Genomic DNA, 24,651 nt, shown 5'->3' on the forward strand with positions numbered 1-24,651 from the left:
GCTGCACAACTCAATTAACATTTACATGAGAGCTGTATTACATGAAGCAGAGATCGGACCACATAAATGGAGCAGAGAGATAGTGTTTGTGGGAGGATTTTAATGGCAGGAAGGAACTAAACCACCAGCATTGGGCTTCCCAGCACCACAAGGAGACAGTAGGAGCATGCCTGTTCATTTTCATTGCCTGTTGTTGCTTGACAAACAGGGTAACAAAGCATGTAAGATAGATGGTGGCAGTTCAGTGAGGAATTTCTTATCATTCAAATGACTAGTGTGTTACTGTGTTTCATTGCGTGTTTCTATTGATAGAGAATATAAGATGGTTGGTAATGAATCTTGAAAGTGCAAGGAATTAGTGATTCCATGCTGAGCAGCACAGTAATATCAAACATTTCAATCAATGCAAGATGTGTATCACCAAACAAAAAGACCTGTGACTGGCATTAAGGGAATACATTGCATTATTATTGACAATCATACACAGATGAGGTTTGCCCCTTTGAGCAAAACTTAATGTAAATTATATTTTCTATGCAGCATTTCTATGATTATTAATCATTTGTTTACATAATTATTACATTCAGTGTATGGGTCATGCTAGTTCTTTTGCAAGAATTGAAAATCTAATCTTGAAGATCAACATATCAAGTTATGTGAGTGGTATAACATGACTTTGAAGTGGCTTTATCACGTAAAAGGATCTAATCATTCAGGAGTACACCTACCCTCTAGTTCATTGAAGAGCAGCCTACAGAAGACATTACACTCATGTACAACAATAACAAAACAAGGGGTTTTAAATTAAATGCAGTAAACAAACATTTAGGGAATGACAGTTAGTTTAGTGTTATGTGGAAGACTATACATTAAGATCACTATTCAACTTTGCCACAACCAAAACAGAAATTAAACCGATACCAAAATCTAAATAAAAACAGTACAACATTTCCCAAAACAGATCCTACAGAAAATTCTCTTTATATCTGAACATCAACATTACTTATCTGTCCAATATATTGATATTGCAGCTCAGACTCATGGGAATGGGCAGTAGTATTGCATTGAGGCAGATGTGTAAAGTCTTAAGGCCAGTCAACATTTACAAGAGAAAACCAAGTGCTGTAGCATATCTCCTTGAGTGCATCCGTCCATCTTTTGATGTCTCCCAGTCTCTCTCAACACCCTTTTAAGAGTGACTGTCTGTGCCAATGTCCATTCAGATGGGTTGAACACATCCTCTAGATTTGTCCCTATTCCGTTCCCTGGTTTCCTACATTTCTGCTTTCACCCATGTCTGGGTACACCACCACACAGAACTTTTGGCACACATGGGTCATCTTACCTGGGTGGGAGAAAGAAGTGAGGAGTAACCAAGTGTAGAAGAGGAAAAAAATAGATTTCATATCAATACAGTCGTGGCCAAAAGTTGAGAATGACACATTAACTTTCAAAGTCTGCTGCCTCAGTTTGTGTGATGGCAATTTGGATATACTGCAGAAGGTTATGAAGACAAGTTATGATAGATTAATTGCAAAGTTCCTCTTTGCCATGCAAATGAACTGAACCCCCCCCCCCCCCCCAAAAAAAAACAGACATTTCCACTGCATTTCAGCCCTGCCACAAAAGGACCAGCTGACATGTCAGTCAATCTCTCGTTAACACAGGCGTGAGTGTTGACAAGGACAAGGCAGGAGATTACTCTGTCATGCTGATTGAGTTCAAATAACAGACTGGAAGCTTCCAAAGGAGGGTGGTGCTTGGAATCATTGTTCTTCCTGTCAACCATGGTTACCTGCACGGAAACGCGTGCCGTCATCATTGCTTTGCACAAAAAGGGCTTCACAGGCTGCCAGTAAGATTGCTCCTAAATCAAGCATTTATCAGATCATCAAGAACATCAAGGAGAGCGGTTAATTTGTTCTGAAGGCTTCAGGGCGCCCAAGAAAGTCCAGCAAGTGCCAGGACCATCTCCTAAAGTTGATTCAGCTGCGGGTTCGGGGCACAACTAGTACAGAGCTTGCTCAGGAATGGCAGCAGGCAGGTGTGAGTGCATCTGCACGCACAATGAGGTGAAGACTTTTGGGAGATGGCCTGGTGTCAAGACAGGCAGAAAAGAAGCCACTTCTCTCCAGGAAAAACAGGGACAGATTGATATTCTGCAAAAGGTACAGGGATTGGACTGCTGAGGACTGGGCTAAAGTCATTTTCTCTGATGAATCCCCTTTCCGATTGTTTGGGGTATCCGGAAAAAAAGCTTGTTTGGAGAAGACAAGGTGAGCGCTACCATCAGTCCTGTGTCATGCCAACAGTAAAGCATCCTGAGACCATTCATGTGTGGGGTTGCTTCTCAGCCAAGGGAGTGGGCTCACTCACAATTTTGCCTAAGAACACAGCCATGAATTAAGAATGGTAAAAACACATCCTCCGAGAGCAACTTCTCCCAACCATCCAGGAACAGTTTGGTGACGAGCAATACCTTTTCCAGCATGATGGAGCACCTTGCCATAAGGCAAAAGTGATAACTAAGTCGCTCGGGGAACAAAACATCGATATTTTGGGTCCATGGCCAGGAAACTCCCCAGACCTTAATCCCATTGAGAACTTGGTCAATCCTCAAGAGGCAGGTGGACAAACAAAAACCCACAAATTCTGACAAACTCCAAGCATGGATTATGCAAGAATCAAGAATAGGCTGCCATCAGTCAGAATGTGGCCCAGAAGTTAATTGACAGCATGCCAGGGAGGATTGCAGAGGTCTTGAAAAAGGATTGACACTGCAAATATTGACTCTTCGCGTCAACTTCATGTAATTGTCAATAAAAGCCTTTGATACTTATGACATGCTTGTAATTATACTTCAATAGTCCATAGTAACATCTGACAAAAATATATAAAGACACTGAAGTAGCAGACTGAAAATTAATATTTGTGTCATTCTCAACTTTTGGCCACGACTGTAATCCCGAAGGCTAAGCATTTTGCACAACAATAAATAGTACAGGTACTGTCATTTAGCACTTTACTAGAAAGAACTAGGGGTCGTAGTAATGAGCATCATCACTAGTGAATATGGTTTCCATACCGATGAAGGTGTTGAAGCATTGGGGCTTGTTGTCCCAGAAGACCCCCAGGAAGTAGACAGGGACTCCAGTCAGCATGATAGCCATGCCGAGGCCACACACCACAGGCTCAGAGTACAGCGAGAAGAGGAGCAGGAAGGCCCAGAACAACAGATAGATCACTGGCCACACCAGGCTCACCTGAAGACAGGACAGCCAACAATCTATACTATCTCATACATGATGAAATGTACACAAACAATGTAATGCGTACAGAGTAAACAATTGAACAATCCACAGGGGGAACACAACACATGCTTTGACAATTATGGCATTGTGCATGTGTCAGCTTGTAACTTGTCATAAACAAGAGTAGACCCATGACTGCAATCAGGACAGTATTGAGTAAAGAATTCTTATCAAAACCATGCTCCTCCCAAAATGTGCAAGCAATAACCTTGTCCAAACGGATTGAGTGATGGAAGCACAGACATGAAGGGTTTACCTTGATAGGCCGATATAGGTCTGGCTGTTTGATGCGCAGCACAATCTGCCCAGCGACGGTGACCCCATAGAAGAGGTAGTTTATGAAGCCCACATAGTTGATGAGGGTATACATGTCACTGGTGCACAGCATCAGTAGGGTGGATATACACTGTAAAGAAGCAGGGTGGTGGGGCAAAAGTCATCCATTCATTTTAAAATCAAATTAAGCATTAAAGACTCGAGAGACTACTGTACATAGAGTGAACTGGGATGACACGTTTGTAGGTGTGAGAGAGGAAGAGAGGTTATGCCGGGTAAAGTTAGGACTCACGGTGAATAGTAGGGCTGGGATTGGGGTACAGCGTTTCACATGAATCATTGCCAGTAGCCGGGGGAGATGGCCTTCCCTTGCGCCAGCAAAAAACAGCCTGAAAGAGATGGTGAAGAACATGAACATAAGGTCAGCACTGAGATACTGGAAAAACAGTCCTCTCTCGTTGCTTTCGGGACTCACAAAGAATGAGGGGTAAAAAAAAAAGAAACTGTCCATTGAGGTGTAGAAAAACAAACAAGTGATAACAAATGGGACAAAGAAATTAAGACAAAGCAAGGCAGTGATGGTAGAGGCACACAGAGGTGCAACATATGGAATAAAAAGGGGTTAGAGAGTGCAGAAAGAACAGGAATCATAGTGACTAGATGTGATCATTCTGTGGTCTGATATATCCACACGTATGAAGGACGCACTACAGACAGGAGGCAAGAATGGGGAATGTAATTACAGACAGCGTGAGAGCAAAAAGACAAACCGAGAGCGAAGGATGGGGTGCATAAACTGACCTCGACGAAGTGAAGAGGGAGCCATTGACCCCCCCAAAAGTAGACAGTGCGACAGAGATGGGCATGATCCATGACATCACTCCAAGTAACTTCTCACCAAATGTCTGGAAGAGAATTTGTGGACATAGGAGAGAGGAGAGTTTCAACAAACAAATTCTACTAACTGATGTTTCAGGATGACTTTGAAATCCAAGACTGGTGACTAAAAGTATTTTCTACTGATAACCAGACTTTAGACCAAGCTGCATGAGTCCCAAAAGCAGCCATTCCCAAAAGCAGCTACACAAGGGCAGCGCCGGGGCATCTCACCACAGCGACGGCATTGGAGGCCAGCAGCTCCTGAGGACTCATGGCGGTGACATAGGCGATGTTGGCGAACACATAAACAAAAGTCACCAGAGGGATGGAGATGAAGATGGCCCGAGGAAGGTTCCTGTTATACAGAGAGAACAGGGTTGAAGAGCTGGGGTTCTGGTGGGGGTGTATTTATGGTGTGAATTACCATCCAAATTGATAACACAGTCCTAACAGGACACAGTCTCATCTGTAATACAGAGTTAAAAGGTACAGATCATGGTTGACTAGGATAACCAGTGCTAGACTTGGACTGAAATAGGTACCGATACTCATTTTGGGTGCCGGTACCGTATATATTTAGGTACAGCATTTCCACAATACATTTGAGCTACTATTCTATAAGGAGGTGCAGGAGCTCAAGCAGTAGAACATTTTTGGTGCCGGTACTCCACTCCAGTGAGCTCCTGACCAAGTCGGGCACTAATGATATCCAGACATGACTGGCTAGATTGGGTGTGTATGTAATGCTACCCTGTTGAGACCATGTGCAACTTGTGATTTCGGTCAGGTTGGGGGATCTAGCTCACTTGTAGGGGTCGACAAGCTCCTCTGTGACATAGTTGAGGAAGTTCCATCCCCCGTAGGCAAAGGAGCCTTGCAGGAAGGACAGGGCTATCTGGCCAATGTCATAGGGCTGGAACGTCTCAAATGCATGCGCAGGCTCCAGCCAGTAATACTCCCCTGGGCACAGACAACACAGACAACACAGAGTGGGTGATGGAATTGTGTGTGGGGTCCATGGACATGAAAACCAGTAGATCGTGACAGCGCTGACGTCATCCATGTATTAATATGGGAAAAAAGCAGCTGGCGCATGAAGCCAGAAGTATTTTAATTTGAAGCGCGCAATATTGCTGAATTGAGCTGAATGGCACCAACAACAGAAAATCACTAAGGATCATGTTGAAAGTGGCTGTCACTGCAGGAAAAGATTGTGGTCGATGTAGTCATTTTCATCCTGCCTGAGAGTCAACCTTAATGTCTATGGCATGAGGGCGTGGCCCTCCTCAGAGCCTACTGGCCAGTGATTTGTCTGTCAGTACGTGGTCCTGCGTCACAACAAATGAGGTCAGAATGGATAACTACACTGAACAAAATTATGAATCAACATGTAAAGTGTTGGTCTCATGTTTCATGAGCTGAAAAATAAATCCCAGAAATTTTCCATAAGCACAAAAAGATAATTTCTCAAATCTTGTGCACAAATTTGTTTTATTCTTTGTCCCCAATGCTCTAGGCGACCAGTTTTGATAGCCTTTAGTCGCACCCTCATACTACTCCTCCTTTGTTCAGAGGGTGATGTGGAGGTAAACCCAGGCCCTGCATGTCCCCAGGCACCGGCATTTGTTGACTTCTGTGATCGAAAAACTATTGGTTTCATGCATGTCAACATCAGAAGCCTCCTCCCTAAGTTTGTTTTACTCACTGCTTTAGCACACTCTGCCAACCCTGATGTCCTTGCCGTGTCTGAATCCTGGCTTAGGAAGGCCACCAAAAATTGAGATTTCCATACCCAACTATAACATTTTCCGTCAAGCTAGAACTGCCAAAAGGGGCGGAGTTGCAGTCTACTGCAGAGAGAGCCTGCAAAGTAATGTCATACTTTCCAGGTCCATACCCAAACAGTTCGAACTACTAATTTTTACAATTACTATCTCCAGAAATTAGTCTCACTGTTGCCGCCTGCTACCGAACCCCCTCAGCTCCCAGCTGTGCCCTGGACACCATTTGTGAATTGATCGCCCCCCATCTAGCTTCAGAGTTTGTTCTGTTAGGTGACCTAAACTGGGATATGCTTAACACCTCTCACAAATCATCAAGGAACCCACCAGGTACAACCCTAAATCTGTAAACAAGGGCACCCTCAGACGTTATCCTGACCAACTAGCCCTCCAAATACACCTCCGCTGTCTTCAATCAGGATCTCAGCGATCACTGCCTCATTGCCTGTATCCGCTACGGGCCTGCAGTCAAACGACCACCCCTCATCACTGTCAAACGCTCCCTAAAACACTTCTGCGAGCAGGCCTTTCTAATCGACCTGGCCCAGGTATCCTGGAAGGTTATTGACCTCATCCCATCAGTTGAGGATGCCTGGTCATTCTTTAAAAGTAACTTCCTCACCATCTTAGATAGGCATGCTCTGTTCAAAAAATGCAGAACTAAGAACAGATATAGCCCTTGGTTCACTCCAGACCTGACTGCCCTCGACCAGCACAAAAACATCCTGTGGCGGACTGCAATAGCATCGAATAGTCCCCGCGATATGCAACTGTTCAGGCAAGTCAGGAAAGCAAAGGCCAGCTTTTTCAAGCAGAAATTTGCATCCTGTAGCTCTAACTCCAAAAAGTTCTGGGACACTAAAGTCCATGGAGAACAAGAACACCTCCTCCCAGCTGCCCACTGCACTGAGGCTAGGTAACACGGTCACCACTGATAAATTGAAAACTCCAACAAGCATTTCTCAACGGCTGGCCATGCCTTCCTCCCGGCTACTTGTTTATTGTTTACTCCATGTGTAACTCTGTTGTCTGTTCACACTGCTTTATCTAGGCCAGGTCGCAGTTGTAAATGAGAACTTGTTCTCAACTAGCCTACCTGGTTAAATAAAGATTAAATAAATTGATTTATTTGAAAAATATATTTTTCCAAGATAATCCATCCAAATAGTTGATTAAACAGCATGATCATTACACAGGTGCAGCTTGTGCTTGGAACAATGAAAGGACATTTTAAAATGTGCAGTTGTGTCACAACACAATGCCACAGATGTCTCAAGTTGAGGGAGCGTGCAATTGGCATGCTGACTGCAGGAATGTCCACTAGAGTAGTTGCCAGAGAATTCAATGTTAATTTCTCTACCAAAAACTGCCTCCAATATTGTTTTAGATAATTTGGCAGTATGTCCAACCGGCCTCAACCGCAGACCCCGTGCCCAGGACCTCCGCATCTGGCATCTGGCTTCACCAGCCACCTGGACCGCTGATGAAACAGTTTGCACAACCGAATAATTTTTGCACAAACAGTCAGAAACCGTCTCAAGGAAGCTCATCTGCGTGCTCACTGTCCTCAGTGTCTCGACCTGACTGCAGTTCGGCGTCATAACCGACTTCAGTGGGCAAATGCTCACCTTGCCCAGTCAAGTGAAATCAACAGGTTATGGCCTAATGAGTTCATTTCAAATGAGTGATTTTCTTATATGAACTAACTCAGTAAAAATGTTGAAATTGTTGCATGTTGCGTTTATATTTTTGACAAGTACAGTTGAAGTCGGAAGTTTACACAACAGAGTTTGAATATATTTGGCTAAGGTGTTTCACAATTCCTGACATTTAATCCTAGTAAATATTCCCTGCCTTAGGTCAGGATCACCACTGTTTTAAGAATGTTAAATATCAGAATAATAGAGAATGATTTATTTCCACTTTTATTTCTTTCATCACATTCCCAGTGGATCAGAAGTTTACATACACTCAATTAGTATTTGGTAGCATTGCCTTTAAATTGTTTAACTTGGGTCAAACGTTTCAGGTAGACTTCAACAAGCTTCCCACAATAAGTTGGGTGCTTCTACACCTGCATTGCTTGCTGTTTGGGATTTTAGGCTGGGTTTCTGTACAGCACTTTGAGATATCAGCTGATGTACGAAGGGCTATATAAATACATTTAATTTGGGCCCATTCCTCCTGACAGAGCTGGTGTAACAGTCAGGTTTGTAGGCCTCCTTGCTCGCACACGTTTTTCTGTTCTGCCAACAAATTTTCTATAGGATTGAGGTCAGGGCTTTGTGATGGCCACTCCAATACCTTGAATTTGTTGTCCTTAAGCCATTTTGCCACAACTTTGGAAGTATGCTTGGGGTCATTGTCCATTTGGAAGACCCATTTGCGACCAAGCTTTAACTTCCTGACTGATGTCTTGAGTTGTTGCTTCAATATATCCACATAATTTTCCCTCTTCATGATGCCATCTATTTTGTGAAGTGCACCAGTCCCTCCTGCATCAAAGCACCCCCACAACATGATGCTGCCACCCCTGTGCTTCACGGTTGGGATGGTGTTCTTCAGCTTGCAAGCCTCCCCCTTTTTCCTCCAAACATAACGATGGTCATTATGGCCAAAGTTCTATTTTTGTTACATCAGACCAGAGGACATTTCTCCAAAAAGTACAATCTTTATCCCCATGTGCAGTTGCAAACCGTAGTCAGGCTTTTTATGGCGGTTTTGGAGTAGTGGCTTCTTCCTTGCTGAGCGGCCTCTCAGATTATGTTGATATAGGAATCGTTTTACTGTGGAAATATATACTTTTGTACCCGTTTCCTCCAGCATCTTCACAAGGTCCTTTGCTGTTGTTCTGGGATTGATTTACACTTTTGGCACCCACATACGTTCATCTCTAGGAGACGGAAGGCATCTCCTTCCTGAGCGGTATGATGGCTGCTTGGACCCATGGTGATTATACTTGCGTACTATTATTTGTACAGATGAATGTGGTACCTTCAGGCATTTGTAAATTGCTCCCAAGTATGAACCAGACTTGTGGAGGTCTACCCAAAAAAATTCTGAGGTCTTGGCTGATTTCTTTTGATGTTCCCATGATGTCAAGCAAAGAGACACTGAGTTTGAAGGTAGGCTTTGAAATAAAGGTACACCTCCAATTGACTCAAATGATGTCAATTGGCCTATCAGAAGCTTCTGAAGCCATGACATCATTTTCTGGAATTTTCCAAGCTGTTGAAAGGCACAGTCAACTTAGTGTATGTAAACTTCTGACCCACTGGAATCGTCATAGTGAATAAGTGAAATAATCTGTCTAAACAATTGTTGGAAAAATGACTTGTCATGCACAAAGAAGGTGTCCTAACCGCCTTGCCAAAACTATAGTTTGTTAACAAGAAATTTGTAGAATTTGTAGAGTTTTGGCACCGCTAGGTTGCTACGCAGGAGCCGACCAGCAGAGCTCGTGACTTCACGCTCTAGACAGGACACTGGGGTCCTGCTTTGGTCAGAGATGTGAGATGAAGAGGTAAGTGGACTTATCACCTTTCTCACATAGGGACAATGCAAATCCTGTGGGAAGCACGAGTTAACAGTATTATGGTGTTCTGGCACTATGTTTATTCAGCCATACTTCCCCCTCTCACATCTTGTGATTATTCTTGTGTAAAGGTTCTGGGTGAAGAACAGATTAGACTAGTTTTGCAAACTTCTAGTGGCCTCAGACACTTTGTCCAGCAGGTGGAGACAGATTAAGACCGTAAAGTATGTGTCAGTGGGGAACGATAGCACAGAGTTTGTAAACCCGAGGCGCAACTTTGCGAGACTTCCAGGAACAACACGGTCAAAAACAACTTGGAGTGCCTTTGATTTGACAGCCTGCACATGGGCAGGTCCGCACAAGACTACAGTTAGACCCCATGACATGTTTCTACGCATGAGTTTCGCTTGCCAACGTCACCATGATTTCTCTTACAAGTGTGATCTGGGATTTCTATTGGAAAAGCTTTTTTTTCTATTGGAGAAGCATCTCCATAGTGTACTGTCTTTGCCAATACTCTACGTACAGTAGGCCTATCCTGTAGACATCCCAATGACTAATGAATGATGAAACAAATCAACAGTTACAGATCAGAATCAAAATCAAAGAGAACGAGTCTACCTTTGCAGATCTGCACAAAGCCCATGATGATGATAAGACCCAGGGCTAGCAGCTTCCCAGTAGTGAAGACATCCTGAACACGAGTGGCCCAGCGCACACTGGAGCAGTTCACCCACGTCAGCAACACTGGGACGAAAGGAGGAAGCGTCACATCACGCATCATAGCAACTTACCACACATGGAATACAGTAACACTATACTAGACTGGGTAATACGGTATATTTGACCTACAAATATACCTCAAGTCTCAAATTCAGCGAAGAGAGCCAGGAGGGCCAGTGATCAGGCTGAAGTAAACAAAGTAGTCCAAAAACAACTAAGGCATGTTCTCTGAGGCGCTCACATAGACAGACAGCAGCCAGCAGGCGGAGGCCATTCTCTGGGGGGAAGCAGGAGGGAAATAGGGGCTGCAGGACGTAGTTGGAGAAGGTGAGGGCGATGACCGCTTGGTTGGTGGGGTAGATCACCAATACCGCGATCCACAGACGCAGGAACCTGGGAGAGGTAGGTAGGGAAGGAAGGAAGGGAGGGAGGGGGTCAGAGAATCACACGTCAAAACACCTCAATCACGTATATCAACATCTACATTTCTGATGTAGAGCAAAAACCTGTCAGAATACTTGAGATACTGTATGTGAGGAAAATAAATACCAGTGCTCATTAGAGGACAGTGTGAACACAAAGAACCAACTAGCAGACATTCAATAATATGGGCTGATGCATGTGTACAATAAAGGGCAGACACTAAAACAAGGTTAATGACATACAGGAAATGGTGGGGGACAAAAGGATGGAAATGTACTGCTTCGTGGGGGGGGGGGGGGGGGACCTTTGTACAGTATACTGTCAATTTGTGTCTGAGAAAAGGGTGGCTCAAAATGACGGATGGTACCAGCACTTCTCTTGCAGTACTCTTACAGTAGAATTCTCTCATCGCCATGCATTTCCCTTACCCGGCAAGTCCTCCAAATATGTCCTTGACGTATGAGTAGTCTCCTCCAGACTTGGGGATGGTAACGCCCAGCTCGGCATAGCAGAGTGCGCCAATGGCTGTGATCACTCCAGTGACAATCCACACGATGAGAGCCAGCCCCACAGAGCTTGCATTCTCCAGAACGCCCTTTGGGCTCACAAAGATCCCTGAACCGATGATGTTACCTGAGACCCAGACAAAGAGACAGGGAGGGTAAGGAGGAGTGGAAAATGCTGCATCAATCTTTCAAAAGTGGAGGGTAATATTACACAACATTGACTAAGGCCGACATGGTCCCTTTGGCTGACAAACAAGTGGAGTGTGGACTGGAACGGAAAGTGAGCGTTTCCGTTTTCCTGCTTAGTGGCCAAGTAAGCACAACATCACAGGAACCCTTTGTCAACTTCTCATACTGTATATAACTCACTTTCCACTACCTCTTCTCATTTACATCTGTCTCAACACAGCAACTACATCTTCAGACTACTTGTTGTGACTCAAACATAAGATCAGGATTATCAGAATGTTTTTGGGAGTCTGAGATAATACAGTAGCACAAACAGGACAGCAGGGCAAAACCACCAACTGCTGACTAATCACACTCAGGAACAGACTGCTGACACTCATGTTTCCCCCAGGCTTATCTGACTGATCCCTTCACCACAAAGACCACCCAGGAAGGAAGATCCCAGTCAGACTCAGACTTCAAAAGTAATTCTAAAAGATCAGATCTACATGCAGAGAAATTGTTATGAAGTGTGATTCTACAGCACCGGTCTGGCTCTCTAACCCGGTTCCTGGAGCGCTATACTGTCCTGTAGGTTCACACTTCAACCATGGAGCCCAGTTACATAAAACATCTTAAGTATTACCCTTAAAGGAAAGGGAGCACGAGTTTTTACTTGCCAAAGTAGCAGTGGTCAAAGACTTAGTAACTTAGTTGTAGTCACGATCTGGTTACCTAAAACTACAAACAAATGTAAAAAAGCTTAAACATAACTTATTTACGGATATCTTCGGAACTACCCACAATGCATTTCTCAGCGTCATATGGAGAACCGGTGCTACCTAGCTAATTTCAGCTGGCTAACACTACCTACTACCTGCTAGCATGTAATTACATTCCAAACCAAGTGTTGGCACTGGTGAGCTACTATGTACATCCACAAAGAAGAAACCATATAAAGTAATGTTTGTTAGTGGTAGTCGGGTGAGTGTTGTAGTTCTGTTTGTCGCTAGTGCAGTAATACCCACAAGGATGGGGTTAGGACTCATTTGTGGTCCAAAAAGGAGAAGCAAGCTTTGAAGTCGGAACAGTTTGTCCGGTTGAAGTCAGCAGGTTATAATCAGTAGAAGGCAGGATTCAGAATGAGTGACAAACCAGGTGAATGTGAAGCCTGCAACCTATTTCCTACAAACCTATATGGCAAGTGTCAACAGTGGAGATAAACCAGGTAAATGTAATGTGGATTTACCTCACTATATTGCTATTGGATTAGCTAGCTCTCCCTCTGGTCTCTCCTTAGCTCTTCTTTGACTTTGGTAACCAACTCAGCTGTCATTTTTTGGGGGTGTTCTGTGGGTTCCTGCCTATGCTAGACTAATTTCTCTGGCTTACTACTTAGCTATGTAGACCATGGTGGTTGGCTAGCTAGGTTAGTTAGCTGTCAGGCTAAAATAACTTTAGGTGGCTGGATAAGAACTACATATACCGGTAACATTATTGGATAACTAGTTAGATGGCATTATGCATTTTCAAAAAGTTGGTTTACTTTAATGTTGCTGGAAGGTAGGTGCTGATAGCATCTGGCTGACTCACAATATTAATGTAACATTAGCAGATTGTAGGGCTAACGTTAGCAGGCTAGTAACCTTGCAAGCTGATTTGTAACATTCATATTTGCTTGTAAATTGGCTGAATTTAATTAATTTAATTGAAACCAGTAGTCATGAGTGCAATTGATTTGGTATAATTTGAAGTTATACATTTGAAGTTCTGTTATTTCTGTTGGAGTTTACATATAGGGAATAGGCTGACTTGTCGCATCCTCCATATTAAGTCACACCCCACAACTTATTTTTCTTTCCCGGCATGACTGCCGATCAGTTTTATGTAACAACTCAAAATGTAAAAGTGAAGGGTAAGGTTGCACTGGGACCTTTGCTGCGTATTCTAATGCAAATTCATGTTACATGTGGTTACGTTTATGCTACATACCCTTTAAGGGTTTACCTTAAAGCTGCAATATGCAACTTTTTGGGTGACTTGACCAAATTCACATTGAATGAGATCTAACTCACATTTCTTTGAAAGCAAGTTTAAGAGGTGGTAGGTCTGTTCTGTGTGCTATTTGTGTGTGCCATTTCTGCAGTGCACCTTTAAAGATGCACTACTATACAGAAATAGCTCCGCCATTTCCTGGTTGCAAAAATTCTAGTAGTTAGTCTAATTTCAGTTTGACAAAACAAGCGAGTCCAGTACATTCTGAAAGTTTTCAGACCCCTTAACTTTTTCAAAATGTTAAGTTACAGCCTTATGAAATTGATTAAATATTTGTTTTCCTAAATCTACACACAATACCCCACGATGACAGTGAACACCGGTTTTTAGAATTGTTTGCAAATGGATTATTTACATAAGTATTCAGACTCTTTGCTTTGAGACTCGAAATTAAGCTCTTGTGCATCCTGTTTCCATTGAGCATTCCTGATGTTTCTACAACTTGATTGGAGTCCACCTGTGTTATATTCACTTGATTGGACATGATTTGGAAAGACACCTGTCTATATATAAGGTCCCACAGTTCAGTGCATACCAGAGCAAAAACCAAGCCATGAGGACGAAGGAATTGTCCGAAGAGCTCAGAGACAGGACTGTGTCAAGGCACATATCTGGGGAAGGGTACCAAATAAATGTATGAAGCATTGAAGGTCCCCAAGAACACTTTGCTGATCCATGCTGATGATTTAAAGTGCAGCTGGTACACAGGCCAAGCATTATTGAGATGACTTATTGACTTCCTCTGCATGTGGGTGGGATGGATGCTGCTCTGTGACAGCCATTTTAGAACAAATCCACATACCAGTTAAATAGACAACCTCACACAGGCACAATGTATTGAGCCCTGTGGATTTTCTTGCAATCACACAACTTTCAGGAAGTAGTCTGGCCATTAAAGAATGTACAGATTGAAAACAGGTTTTTCAAGACCAGTTCATATCAGCTACAAAATTAGCACTGTTTGTGCAATCCATGTGGACCATACATTTCATCACAATCTATTTAGGTTGGATTTTAGGTAGACACACCCATACCTACATTGAGGAAGACATAATAGATAGCAAGAACGGATGAGCATAATAATGACTTGCCCACAATAATTCCACATGCGCTGACAAGGCCAATCTCCTTCTTCAGGGCCACTCTTCCGGAGCCCTCTTCAGTGGATTCGGAGGAAAGCGTATCCCCATCTGCCGATGCATTGCCCCGCAGCCTAGGACCATCGGTCATCTCGTCTCCAAGATTACTTTTGTTGGATGAAAAGCGCAGGTGCGGTGCAACCTAGCTCAGTTTGGTGTTACCTGCATTAATGGAGAACAAAAATCGTTTATCTACAGAAGCACTAAATCAGTGTCAAAGTTATCTTTGATGCCATAAAAAAAACATAGCCCGTGGCACAAATGTGATATACAAATAACAATTGTCAGTGAGAATTCTCTAGTTAACTAAAACATAAATGTAAGCGTTCAGACTGATGAAGCGTACAATATACCGCCCTATAACGTTTCCCTGCCATTCGAATAGTGTGCGGGCTACACCGAGATTACTGCTATTATTAGAAACTACATTGCTTCATAAATAATTCAGTTCGACGCAACGCGGTGCGACCAGCCAGCCCAGCCCCACCTGCGTAAAGTAGGCACAAGATCACCCAGCAGTAATAGGCTTTGTAGAGGAAATAGGCCACTGAAGATAATCTTATAGGCCTACTATACACAGCGGCAGGTCGACCACATTGAAAATAACATTGGCAAAGGCAAGCAATTTACAGTAGGCTATATCAGTACCCTAAATGTTCCCAATAACCCATACTGTGTGCCAGACTACTACATTCCTGTTGCCTATAACAGTATGTATTATTTCTCATTTGCCCCTAAAGTTAATTTATTTGTTTAAAAAAAATTATACAAAAAATAATGCATGATATAGCCTAGTGGGGGCGCAACTTTGGTTTTAGAAGTGTGGGGGGGGACATATTTATTTGTTTTCCAGTCGGATAAACACTCCAAACAGCCTACCGACCGCTCACAGGCGTCCGCATGGTCCTACGGCACAATTGTCTCGTTTTGTATCGTGGACAAAAAGGCAATTTCAGAATGTGGGGAACGTCCCCCGTCCCCAGTGACAGTAGCGCCCCTGTAATTTAGTGATGAGGGCGATTCACTTTGGATGGATACAATATAGCCTATGCCATTGTAATCCTTGACACTGTTTTACAGCCTCAAATTCAAGCAATTGACAAAATGATCGACCCACCTCTTCTTCGGAGTAGCCGTGACTTTTAAAATGACGAATCACCAGCATCCTGTTATCAGCACACCCGACAGCTGTTCTACATTAGCAAGTGAACAAGATCTCCGCCTTACCAGAACATTTAACACAATTTGCTTGAAATGCTCAACCAATCAACGTGGCCGAAATAGTCAACACAGGGTTAGCCCCTCCCCTCCACGTTTCAGCAGGGTTGTCAATTTATTATTTTACTGTTATAATGCTTTAGTAAACTCAAATACAATTTAAGAATGTTAGTTTCAATTAGTTTGTGAAAGGTCAAGAGGAAGTAGAATGATATAAATAATTCAAATGCATTAAATAGGAAGGGTGTGAGTAGCCATTATATTATATAGCATTGACACTGATTTCAGTGTTTTCTGTGAGTTGTCTGGAAACTAGATTGATCTGAGAAACAAAACGGGTTCCTCTAAAACAACCATGCCTTTGGGGTGGAGGCTACAACCTGCCCTCCTTCACACCTGTGTTTACAGCTGGATATTTGTTTTCTCTTAACATGAGCAACTCTGTCATCACAAGAAATCTGTCAAAACACCTTATTAGGGTCACGCAGACGGACAGATGGAAACACTGACTTTGAGTTGGTCAAATTCCAAGCTATGCCTCAGTGAATTAATGTTTAATTGGGGGAAAAACATCTTATACTTGTGTCACTTACTACCATAATGACAATTATCATGTGTGCACACATTACGTACACAGCTTGTTGGTAAGACAGCAGCCAGAGTGAGTGTGTGGTTGAGCTAGCGTTGCTGCTGGTCTTCTCATGGTAAAACAGCGTGGGACAGAGACAGCAACACAGTCAGCATTTGAGAATGAAAACATCAATGGCGGTTAGTGAGCAGTTTGGTTTGTGATGTGGATTAAGGCCAACATTTGAGAATATTTTAGAGCTTGTTTTGCATTAGTGTTTGTCCCACCCTAAAATGGCAGGGTACCTATATATCTAGAGCAGACACTATTTACAGGAATATGAGAGGGCCTAAGTATTCTGGTCAAGAAAGGTCACTTGGTGCCAGAACTGTGTTGAAATACGTGTATTAAATTCTTTATTTAAATTCAAATTTTTCTGTGTACAGTATGAGTATTTTCAAATAATGCAGCCGAAATCAGCTAATTCTATTGAAGTATTTTCAAAAAATGTCCAATTTCCTATTTGAAAATACTTATTTCCAATTACATTACAAATACTCCTAGGACATGAGTTCAAATGCATCAGAGAATTAATTTGAAAATTATTGATGTGGGAATAGGTGAAAGTATTACCTAGAGGTCTGCACTGCAGCAATAACACTCTCGTCTTGGAGACGATTTTAAGAGAGGTCATCTTTTCCAGAAGGAAACTTGGTGTTTACCAGCAATTCCAAGAATCTGTGATAAACGTTCCTCTGTTGGTATAGCTGTGTTCCTTCTCCATTTCTATTGGACCTGATCCCTAAATGACAGCATGTGTGGCGTAGCTACCTACTTGTGTTATTTTGATAGGTTTGCCTCTAATGGTGTAGGCCATCATTGTAAATAAGAGTTTGTTCTTAACTGACTTGCCTGGTTAAATAAAAAAATAAAATGCTAATTACATTCAATGCCAATATTTGATCCTGACCTCTCCTATGGTGACACCTACTGGACAGAATACATCACCACAGTACATGCCATGGTGCAGTCAGACATTAAAACCAGGGTGCAGTCTGATCAGACACAAAGGAATAGATCGTTTATATACAATTTCTTTGTGTACATGCATGCATTTAAGTTTTCCATTCCAAATATCCTTTTGATATGCATACCCGGAATTCAAAATAATTCAGTGGAATAACAACCTTACCACACAGCCTGCCATTTAACCCACGAGGGAACATGCTAAATAAGTAAGTAGATGCAAGAGGCACATATACAAACAGGGCAAAGAGCAGCAAGTTGCTAGTAATTGTCTTTATTGACAATATGGATTCGACAAACATAACAAAAAGAAACGAACACCTGAAAAACATATGACATGAACAGCCCATCTCCTACACACTGCTGTATCGGAGTTGTAACCAGTTTAAGTGTGAGTTACAATGTAGAGCCATTTCATCGATCCGTTATAGTATGGAATAGGTCTTTTGACCAATCACATCAGATATTTTTCATAGATGATCTGATTGGTCAAAAGAACAATTATTGAGAAATATCCAAATTCAGCTGCCTGTCTGAATACTGCCATTGGGGGTCTCTTGACTGCCGGCAAAATAAGTAACTTAAACTCAATAGGTATGGGAATGTATGTGGATGATAGTCCATGCCTGAAACTGACTCCTAACTATACTGTAAATTAACAGCCTCAAATCGGTCCCCATCTAAACCATTGATTGGGTTCTTATTCCCAGCTCTAAAGCCTCACTGTGACCCAGGTCTGTAGGTTTCTAAATCTTCAATTTGGCCCTGGTCTGTAGGTTTCTAAACCTTCAATTTGGCCCTGGTCTGTAGGTTTCTAAACCTTCAATTTGGCCCTGGTCTGTAGGTTTCTAAACCTTCAATTTGGCCCTGGTCTGTAGGTTTCTAAACCTTCAATTTGGCCCTGGTCTGTAGGTTTCTAAACCTTCAATTTGGCCCTGGTCTGTAGGTTTCTAAACCTTCAATTTGGCCCTGGTCTGTAGGTTTCATAGTATGAGCAGGCTCATGATTACAGGTGAATAGGTAAAATGCTAGACCTTTTGAGCAAGACTACCTCAACTTCATTTGCAACTAAGTGCCTGTTTAATTGCGTCTGTATGCATGTGTGTGTGAGATTTTCACAGGCCGATGGTGTAGGATCGTCCTGCTGGGTTGTGGATAGCGGAGCATGAGGGCTCTGTCACGGCCCATTCGTACCACACCTTCTTCCCATTGTTACACCTCCAGAACCTCACCACGACGTCATCATCCTTCGTCACAGGGATCGGTTGCTGCAGGTGGGAGGGGGAAGGAAAAGAGTAAATACACTACATTCTTTTGGGTAATAAAATGTGCTAAATGTAAAGACATTTTACATGACCGTATGACAGTCAACTTACTTTGAGAGGGAAGAGGATGGGGAACCAGGAGAACATTCCAGGAGAGTGGGTCTCTGGCTTGATACCTTGACCAAACAGATGCACACATTGATGTTAATGTTATCCAAACACCTTAAAACCTCATCATCATCGTTGTCCCCTCTTACTACTTACTGAGTGTGACATCTCCGTAGAGTGTGGTCTCAAAGTATCCAGCAAAGCCATGCAGCACTGTGTTACACCCCACAGAGAATCTGAGGCACTGATACCGGTTGTTGTTCATATCTGAAGGAAAGGAGAGAAGCGCATTTAGTACATATCTTATGTGTGATCATTAACCGTGTTAGCTAGGGTGCGTAAGCATTAGCCATGTAAGGGTGTTTTACGTGTGTATGCGTGTGTTACCTGTGGTAGGGTGAATGAAGGTGAAGCAGGCCTTGGGCTCTGCCAGCTGGTGGAAGTTGTGGAGTCGGACTACGTAAGGGGTCTCAAAGTGGCACTCAGGGTCCTTGTCCCGCTCCCTGCACCCCCGGACCTCGTTATACAGCTTGGAGGAAGAGAGGGGGGCCAGGAAGGAGGTGTAGGAACAGGGGATGCTCACCCCGCCATCTGAGAGGAACAAGAGAATGGGTACACGTAAGAAGAAAGGGTAGAGGTGGATGAGGCAAAATAAATGGTAATTGTCTTTCAATGCCCATGATATGTATAGCTATCAAAGATTTCAATCTTTATTGAAATTTTGATGAGCAAAATTTCAATATCAACGAGTTGCAAATGACTGCAATTAGAAAGACTCTCCCCCCCCCTACCTTTGAGAAAGTTCTGTGCTCCATCTAAACACTCTGGGGACAGCTCATTGTCCCCGAAGGACCCGAGCAGCTCGCTGACGATGATGTCCGCCTTCTCAGGTGCCGCCCACTCCCTCATGTCACATGACACTACGGTCACCTGATCGCCCCACTCCTCAAACTTCCAGTTCTCAAGCCTGGGAGTGTGTGACAGGATCAGTACAGGGAATTTTTAGGAGCTCAGTGGAGATTAATGTTGCCAACCTCCCATTTTCATCTGGATTTATTAATCTGCCAGAGAGTATTAAAGCTATCCGGGGAAATTACTCCTAACTCATTATCTTCTGGAATGAGTTTAGTCTGTGCTGGCAAATCTTTTAGAGGTCAGGGTTCAAAATGAGAAAAAGTTCCACTCACGTTACGACAGCGTTGGGGTTCTTCTCCACGGCGTAGATACGGAGCTTTCTGTCAGCCTGCTTGGCGGCCCGCAGTGAGGCATTGACCAAAGGACCTCTCCCAGCACCCAGTACCATCAACACCCTGGGGTTACAGAGAATACATACCGTTACCCACCAGATACAGAGGGGGACGGTGATTGTCAGGAGAATAGATACTCATTAACAGAGGACAGACAGTGAGGTGTTAGAGCTACTCACTGTGTATTGGTCTCTTTCTGCTCCTCTGGGACTCTGTCCATTAAACACTTATACACAGCCTGCATAAAGATCAGGAGAACCCAATCGGAACTTAATGATATTACTGTGTTAAACCCTACCAGCCACATCACTAATACTGTTAGTGTATTATACTGTGAGAACATGCATGTCAAAGGCTCCTTACCTGCTGGTACTGGGAGTATTTGATGGGATCCTTCTCAAACACTTCATATGTCTGAGACTCCAGATTGTCCATGAGAGGCTAATGGGAAGAGAACAGTTAGACATAACAAAGAATCCAATGCATACAGACAATAGGTATGCCTATTTACAAACTTAAACACAAACCTGAAGAGGAGACTGTAGGTAATCCTCGTAACCCTTGGCGAACAGTTCATAGGCATTGGGGGCAGGGCGGTTCTGGTTGAGGTATTCAAGGTACTGCAAGTAAGAGCGGAATTCCTTCTCACTGTGACGACTGGTGCCAGTGAAGATGAACTGGGCCTCAAGCTGGGAGAACAAGGAAATGTTTTGTAAAATACATTTTCAAGAACAGAAGACAGACTGAAGATAAAACGGTTGTAGTTGCTATAACAATTGCCATATAGCCTAGCATTTACAGTACCTTGAATAGACGGAAGATGATTTGCTGGTGGGCTTTTGAAAGGACTGGGAACCCTTTTTTATTGGTCAGAAAGATCCTGGTGGGAAGAATAGCTGCTTTAATTGGCTCTCCAAGCCACTTGTCGATCACAGCGTTGGTGGGCATGTTTGCTCCAACCTCAATGGCTTCAGGGAAAGGAAGGGAAGAAAGGTCAGTATCAATTGTGACCAAAACAATTCCTTATCCGTTTGTCAACACTCCAACCATGTTTCCCTGTCCTGCTTCCTTACCTAAACAGATTCTCTTGTTGTAGTCACAAAGAGTTCTGAATGAATGCCACCTGAAAAATTAAAAACAGAAGGTACATTTTTACAAAAAGCAAAAAAACAAGGCTGAAAACCTTGATGCCGTAGCCACGTGGCCCTAGCTGTGATGGCAGACCCACCAGGCCCAGGTCTTCTCGTCATTACTGCCATCATCTGTGTGTTTCGATTGCTCATTCTCGATGATGTCATCACGCATATCATCAGAGGAAATCAGGGGGACCCGGATCCAGAACTGATATGACACAATCCACAATTTCTTAGTCGTAGGTTTCATAACTTCAATTTTAAGTTCACTGAAATACCATGAAATTGCCAGTCACAACACAAGCCAAGGATTAAGAATGAGTTATAGTTCTTATATGGTACATATAGATAACTCTTGACTGCTGTAGCTACCATGCAGGAGTGGTGTCCAGTCTGGATGTGGTTGAGCAGCACGCGGGCCAGGTTGGCACAGTGAGGGCCCTTCAGAGGGATCATAAAGGCTGGCAGACCCAGATACGCTGAGAAGTTCAGCTCCTGGACCAGAGCCTGAGACATGACAGAGGGATGAAAGGAGAGCAACAATTCAAACTGTGGCAAAGATGTTTCAAATGTTCTGCTTGAGCGGACAAAGGAGGCCATGGTGTATTCACTCAAATTCAAACGGAATCCAAACAGAACAAAATGGGTAGGGACCTACCTGAATTTAAACAATAGAAACAGTCATTTTCATAGTGAAACTTCCTCCATTGCAAAGCGTTTTGCTACTTTTTGTTACGGTGTGAATACGTATTTTCATGATGTCCAACTCACCGCTTCTGAATTCCTGCGCTCCGTCTCCACCTCTGAGTCTGTCTCGATCCACGGAGAAAGCTTTCCAACAACCAGAGTGTTCCAGTCTGGGTAAGGAAGAATTGTAATTCAATATCCTGACACTTAATAAAACATTTGATTAGATATTTATGTAAGTAGATGCTCCTGTGCTCAGTGGAACTTGGGAATGAGAATGTACTGTCTAGTTCCTACCATTGAGGCCAGTATAAATACAGGTTGCCTCTGATCTCACCTCGCCCACAAAGTAGCAGGTCCGAGCGTGTATGTGCTCCAGATCGGACTTTGGCGGGATCCAACTCAAACTCCCTCCTGAACCTCGGGTGGAAGAGGGGCATGCACAAGAAGTCAAACCTGTAAGAGAAGGGACAGATGGGACACTTTAGTTGAGTTGTCGATGATCTACAGTCCCTGGTTCTAATCCAGGCTGAATCACACCCGGTCGTGATTGGGAGTCACATAGTTTGTCCGTTTGTTAATTGTTTACTCCATGTGTAACTCTTTGTTGTATGCTCACACTGCTATGCTTTATCTTGGCCAGGTCGCAGTTGCAAATGAGAACTTGTTCTCAACTAGCCTACCTGGTTAAATAAAGGTGAAATACATAAAAAAAACATAGGGCGTCGCACTACTGGGCCAGCGTCGTCCGGGTTTGGTCTGGGCAGGCCGTTATTGTAAATAACAATTTGTTCTTAACTGACTTGCCTAGTTAAGTAAACGGTTAAATAAAAAATAAATAACATTTTAAATGTAAAAACTTGCCTGATGCTCTTGCAAAGTTTATTGTACGAAAATTACTTTACAAACGTAGTTAACATTTAATGGATAATACATTCAAGTAACGTCATGGATCTACAGTCAAATGTATTCTCAACAGATCATATTGATATTAATGGCCAGGCGGAGCATTTCTTAGCCATTGTGATAGTGCACGTGCTAATATTTCACCGGCAAATGAACCTAGCTAGTTTGCTGTTACTGCCGCGCTAAAATATTTAGCTAGTTAGCTGGCTACATCACGTGTAGAAATGAAGCCGAAGGGTAGATAGGCATATCCTACTCGTCTCCAGTATTTGACTGCTTGAACGAAGCAGTTTTACTTACCCAAGTTTAGCGACCGCTGCGAGTGTGTCAGCAACCTCGGGCACACAATTCAAATCTCTCCCGCAAGACACCCTGCCCCCTGTACTGTGGGACGCCATCATTAACCGAGGGAATGGGAAAGAAGGGAGTTGCAACTAGAATCGGGGAAACTGACGCCATTTTGGCTCTAGTCAAGCGTATGCTGTCATAGCGTGGATATGGAGCGCAGAATCAAAATGACTTCCCCCGGAATGCAGTTTCATCAACTGTCGCGACACTTGTACATCCAGCGAGATTATGGTACACCCAGACAACGTAAGTAAGTATCTAGCTGCATAATTTTGGGGGGTGGTTGTTAATTAGATTCGTCCCGCCGTTCTTGATTTTCCAGTTTCTTTAATTTATATATAAAAAATATGTTGGCTCTATAAATCACATTTTCAGTAATGTTAAGTACTTAAGTAAATATACTTTAAAGTACTACTTAAGTAGTTATTTTTGGTATCTGTACTTTACTATTTATATTTTTGACTACTTTTACTTCACTGCATTACTTAAGAAAATATTGTACTTTTTACATTTTCCTTGACACCCAAAAGTACTCTTACATTTTGAATGCTAAGCAGGACAGGAAAATAGTAAAATTCACACACTTATCAACCGAACATCCCTGGTCATCCCCACTGCCTCTGATATGGCAGACTTACTAACTAACTTACTAAGAAATGCTAATATAGGTACCATTTGACTTCCATTAGATTAATGACACAACTGTTGAAAAGTTTGCATTTGAAACAGTGGCCAGGTAAATAAAACCGAAGCGTTGCTGTGATACCGGGGCATATTCAATACACAGATTCTGTTTCAAAACGGAAGCAAACAAAATGGGGCGGGACCTATCTGAATTTGTCCAATAGTAACTCTCATTTTTATTTGTTCGCTTCAGTTTGGTTCTTAAACAGTGAACGATTTCCGTAATGAATATGCCCGTGGGCCATAGACTGCTTACAGAGTAAGAAAACCAATATGTTTTTTGTAATTTGAGTGAACTATCCCTTTAAAAAAAAGAATCACAGAATAGTAGGAATAGCACCATCTTGTGGTCAAGAACCTGGTAATATCAGGATGTGGGATGGTACATAAACCCAACAACTCCAATGCCAAATTTCTCTAAACAAACAAACAAAACAAAAAAAACAAGTTCACTGAGAATACACTACATATGATGAAGAAACCATACTGTGAGCCACAGCTCCATACTATTTGTCAAACAGAGAACTGATAGTATATACTCGTTGTTGGGCTGAGATTGCGGGGGGTCTGTGGGTGTCTTTTGTCAATTCCTCATGTCTAACTCATTAGCTAGGTTTCCATCCAATTGGCCACAGATTTCTGTGCGAATATAAAAAAATCTGCAT

At 42.9% G+C, this 24,651-nt stretch overlaps 2 protein-coding genes across 3 annotated transcripts; both read right to left on the minus strand.

Annotated features, from left to right (window-relative positions):
• Nucleotides 1–80: 80 nt before the first annotated feature.
• LOC109882579 (large neutral amino acids transporter small subunit 2) lies at nucleotides 81–16,052 on the minus strand. The gene is made up of 12 exons (XM_020474680.2): nucleotides 15,914–16,052; nucleotides 14,749–14,958; nucleotides 11,357–11,561; nucleotides 10,747–10,898; nucleotides 10,404–10,529; nucleotides 5,273–5,426; nucleotides 4,698–4,821; nucleotides 4,389–4,492; nucleotides 3,880–3,976; nucleotides 3,568–3,717; nucleotides 3,086–3,263; nucleotides 81–1,345 (listed from the first exon to the last, which is right to left on the minus strand). The coding sequence occupies exons 2-12, from the start codon at nucleotides 14,885–14,887 to the stop codon at nucleotides 1,254–1,256; spliced, it is 1,521 nt and encodes a 506-aa protein (XP_020330269.2). The 5' UTR covers nucleotides 14,888–14,958; nucleotides 15,914–16,052; the 3' UTR covers nucleotides 81–1,253.
• Nucleotides 16,053–17,862: 1,810 nt separating this feature from the next.
• On the minus strand, nucleotides 17,863–24,003 carry LOC109882578 (protein arginine N-methyltransferase 5). Of its 2 annotated transcripts, none has more exons than XM_031810457.1 (16): nucleotides 23,975–24,003; nucleotides 22,386–22,504; nucleotides 22,133–22,218; nucleotides 21,734–21,868; nucleotides 21,457–21,569; nucleotides 21,302–21,351; nucleotides 21,033–21,196; nucleotides 20,756–20,917; nucleotides 20,592–20,669; nucleotides 20,408–20,466; nucleotides 20,169–20,291; nucleotides 19,773–19,948; nucleotides 19,369–19,572; nucleotides 19,138–19,248; nucleotides 18,985–19,049; nucleotides 17,863–18,876 (listed from the first exon to the last, which is right to left on the minus strand). In XM_031810457.1, the coding sequence occupies exons 1-16, from the start codon at nucleotides 23,986–23,988 to the stop codon at nucleotides 18,724–18,726; spliced, it is 1,812 nt and encodes a 603-aa protein (XP_031666317.1). In that variant the 5' UTR covers nucleotides 23,989–24,003; the 3' UTR covers nucleotides 17,863–18,723. The 2 variants fall into 2 exon arrangements, with proteins under 2 accessions (XP_031666317.1, XP_020330268.1); XM_020474679.2 differs by lacking the exon at nucleotides 23,975–24,003 and adding an exon at nucleotides 23,255–23,519.
• Nucleotides 24,004–24,651: the final 648 nt, after the last annotated feature.

Source organism: Oncorhynchus kisutch, linkage group LG30, assembly GCF_002021735.2.
Source record: "Oncorhynchus kisutch isolate 150728-3 linkage group LG30, Okis_V2, whole genome shotgun sequence".
Lineage (NCBI taxonomy): Eukaryota > Metazoa > Chordata > Actinopteri > Salmoniformes > Salmonidae > Oncorhynchus > Oncorhynchus kisutch.

What these genes read in the sequence shown, in the direction of transcription:
- LOC109882579 (XM_020474680.2), bottom strand. Translation starts at nt 14,887, where the DNA reads ATGACCGATGGTCCTAGGCTGCGGGGCAATGCATCGGCAGATGGGGAT. An exon ending in ATATTTGGAGGACTTGCCGG is followed by an intron (nt 10,899 to 11,356) that starts GTAAGGGAAATG and finishes TACCTCTCCCAG; the next exon opens with GTTCCTGCGTCTGTGGATCG. An exon ending in ACCTATATCGGCCTATCAAG is followed by an intron (nt 3,264 to 3,567) that starts GTAAACCCTTCA and finishes TCCTGTCTTCAG; the next exon opens with GTGAGCCTGGTGTGGCCAGT.
- LOC109882578 (XM_020474679.2), bottom strand. Translation starts at nt 23,355, where the DNA reads ATGATGGCGTCCCACAGTACAGGGGGCAGGGTGTCTTGCGGGAGAGAT. An exon ending in GCAGCGGTCGCTAAACTTGG is followed by an intron (nt 22,505 to 23,254) that starts GTAAGTAAAACT and finishes CTTCTCTTACAG; the next exon opens with GTTTGACTTCTTGTGCATGC. An exon ending in CTGGACACCACTCCTGCATG is followed by an intron (nt 21,570 to 21,733) that starts GTAGCTACAGCA and finishes GTGTCATATCAG; the next exon opens with TTCTGGATCCGGGTCCCCCT.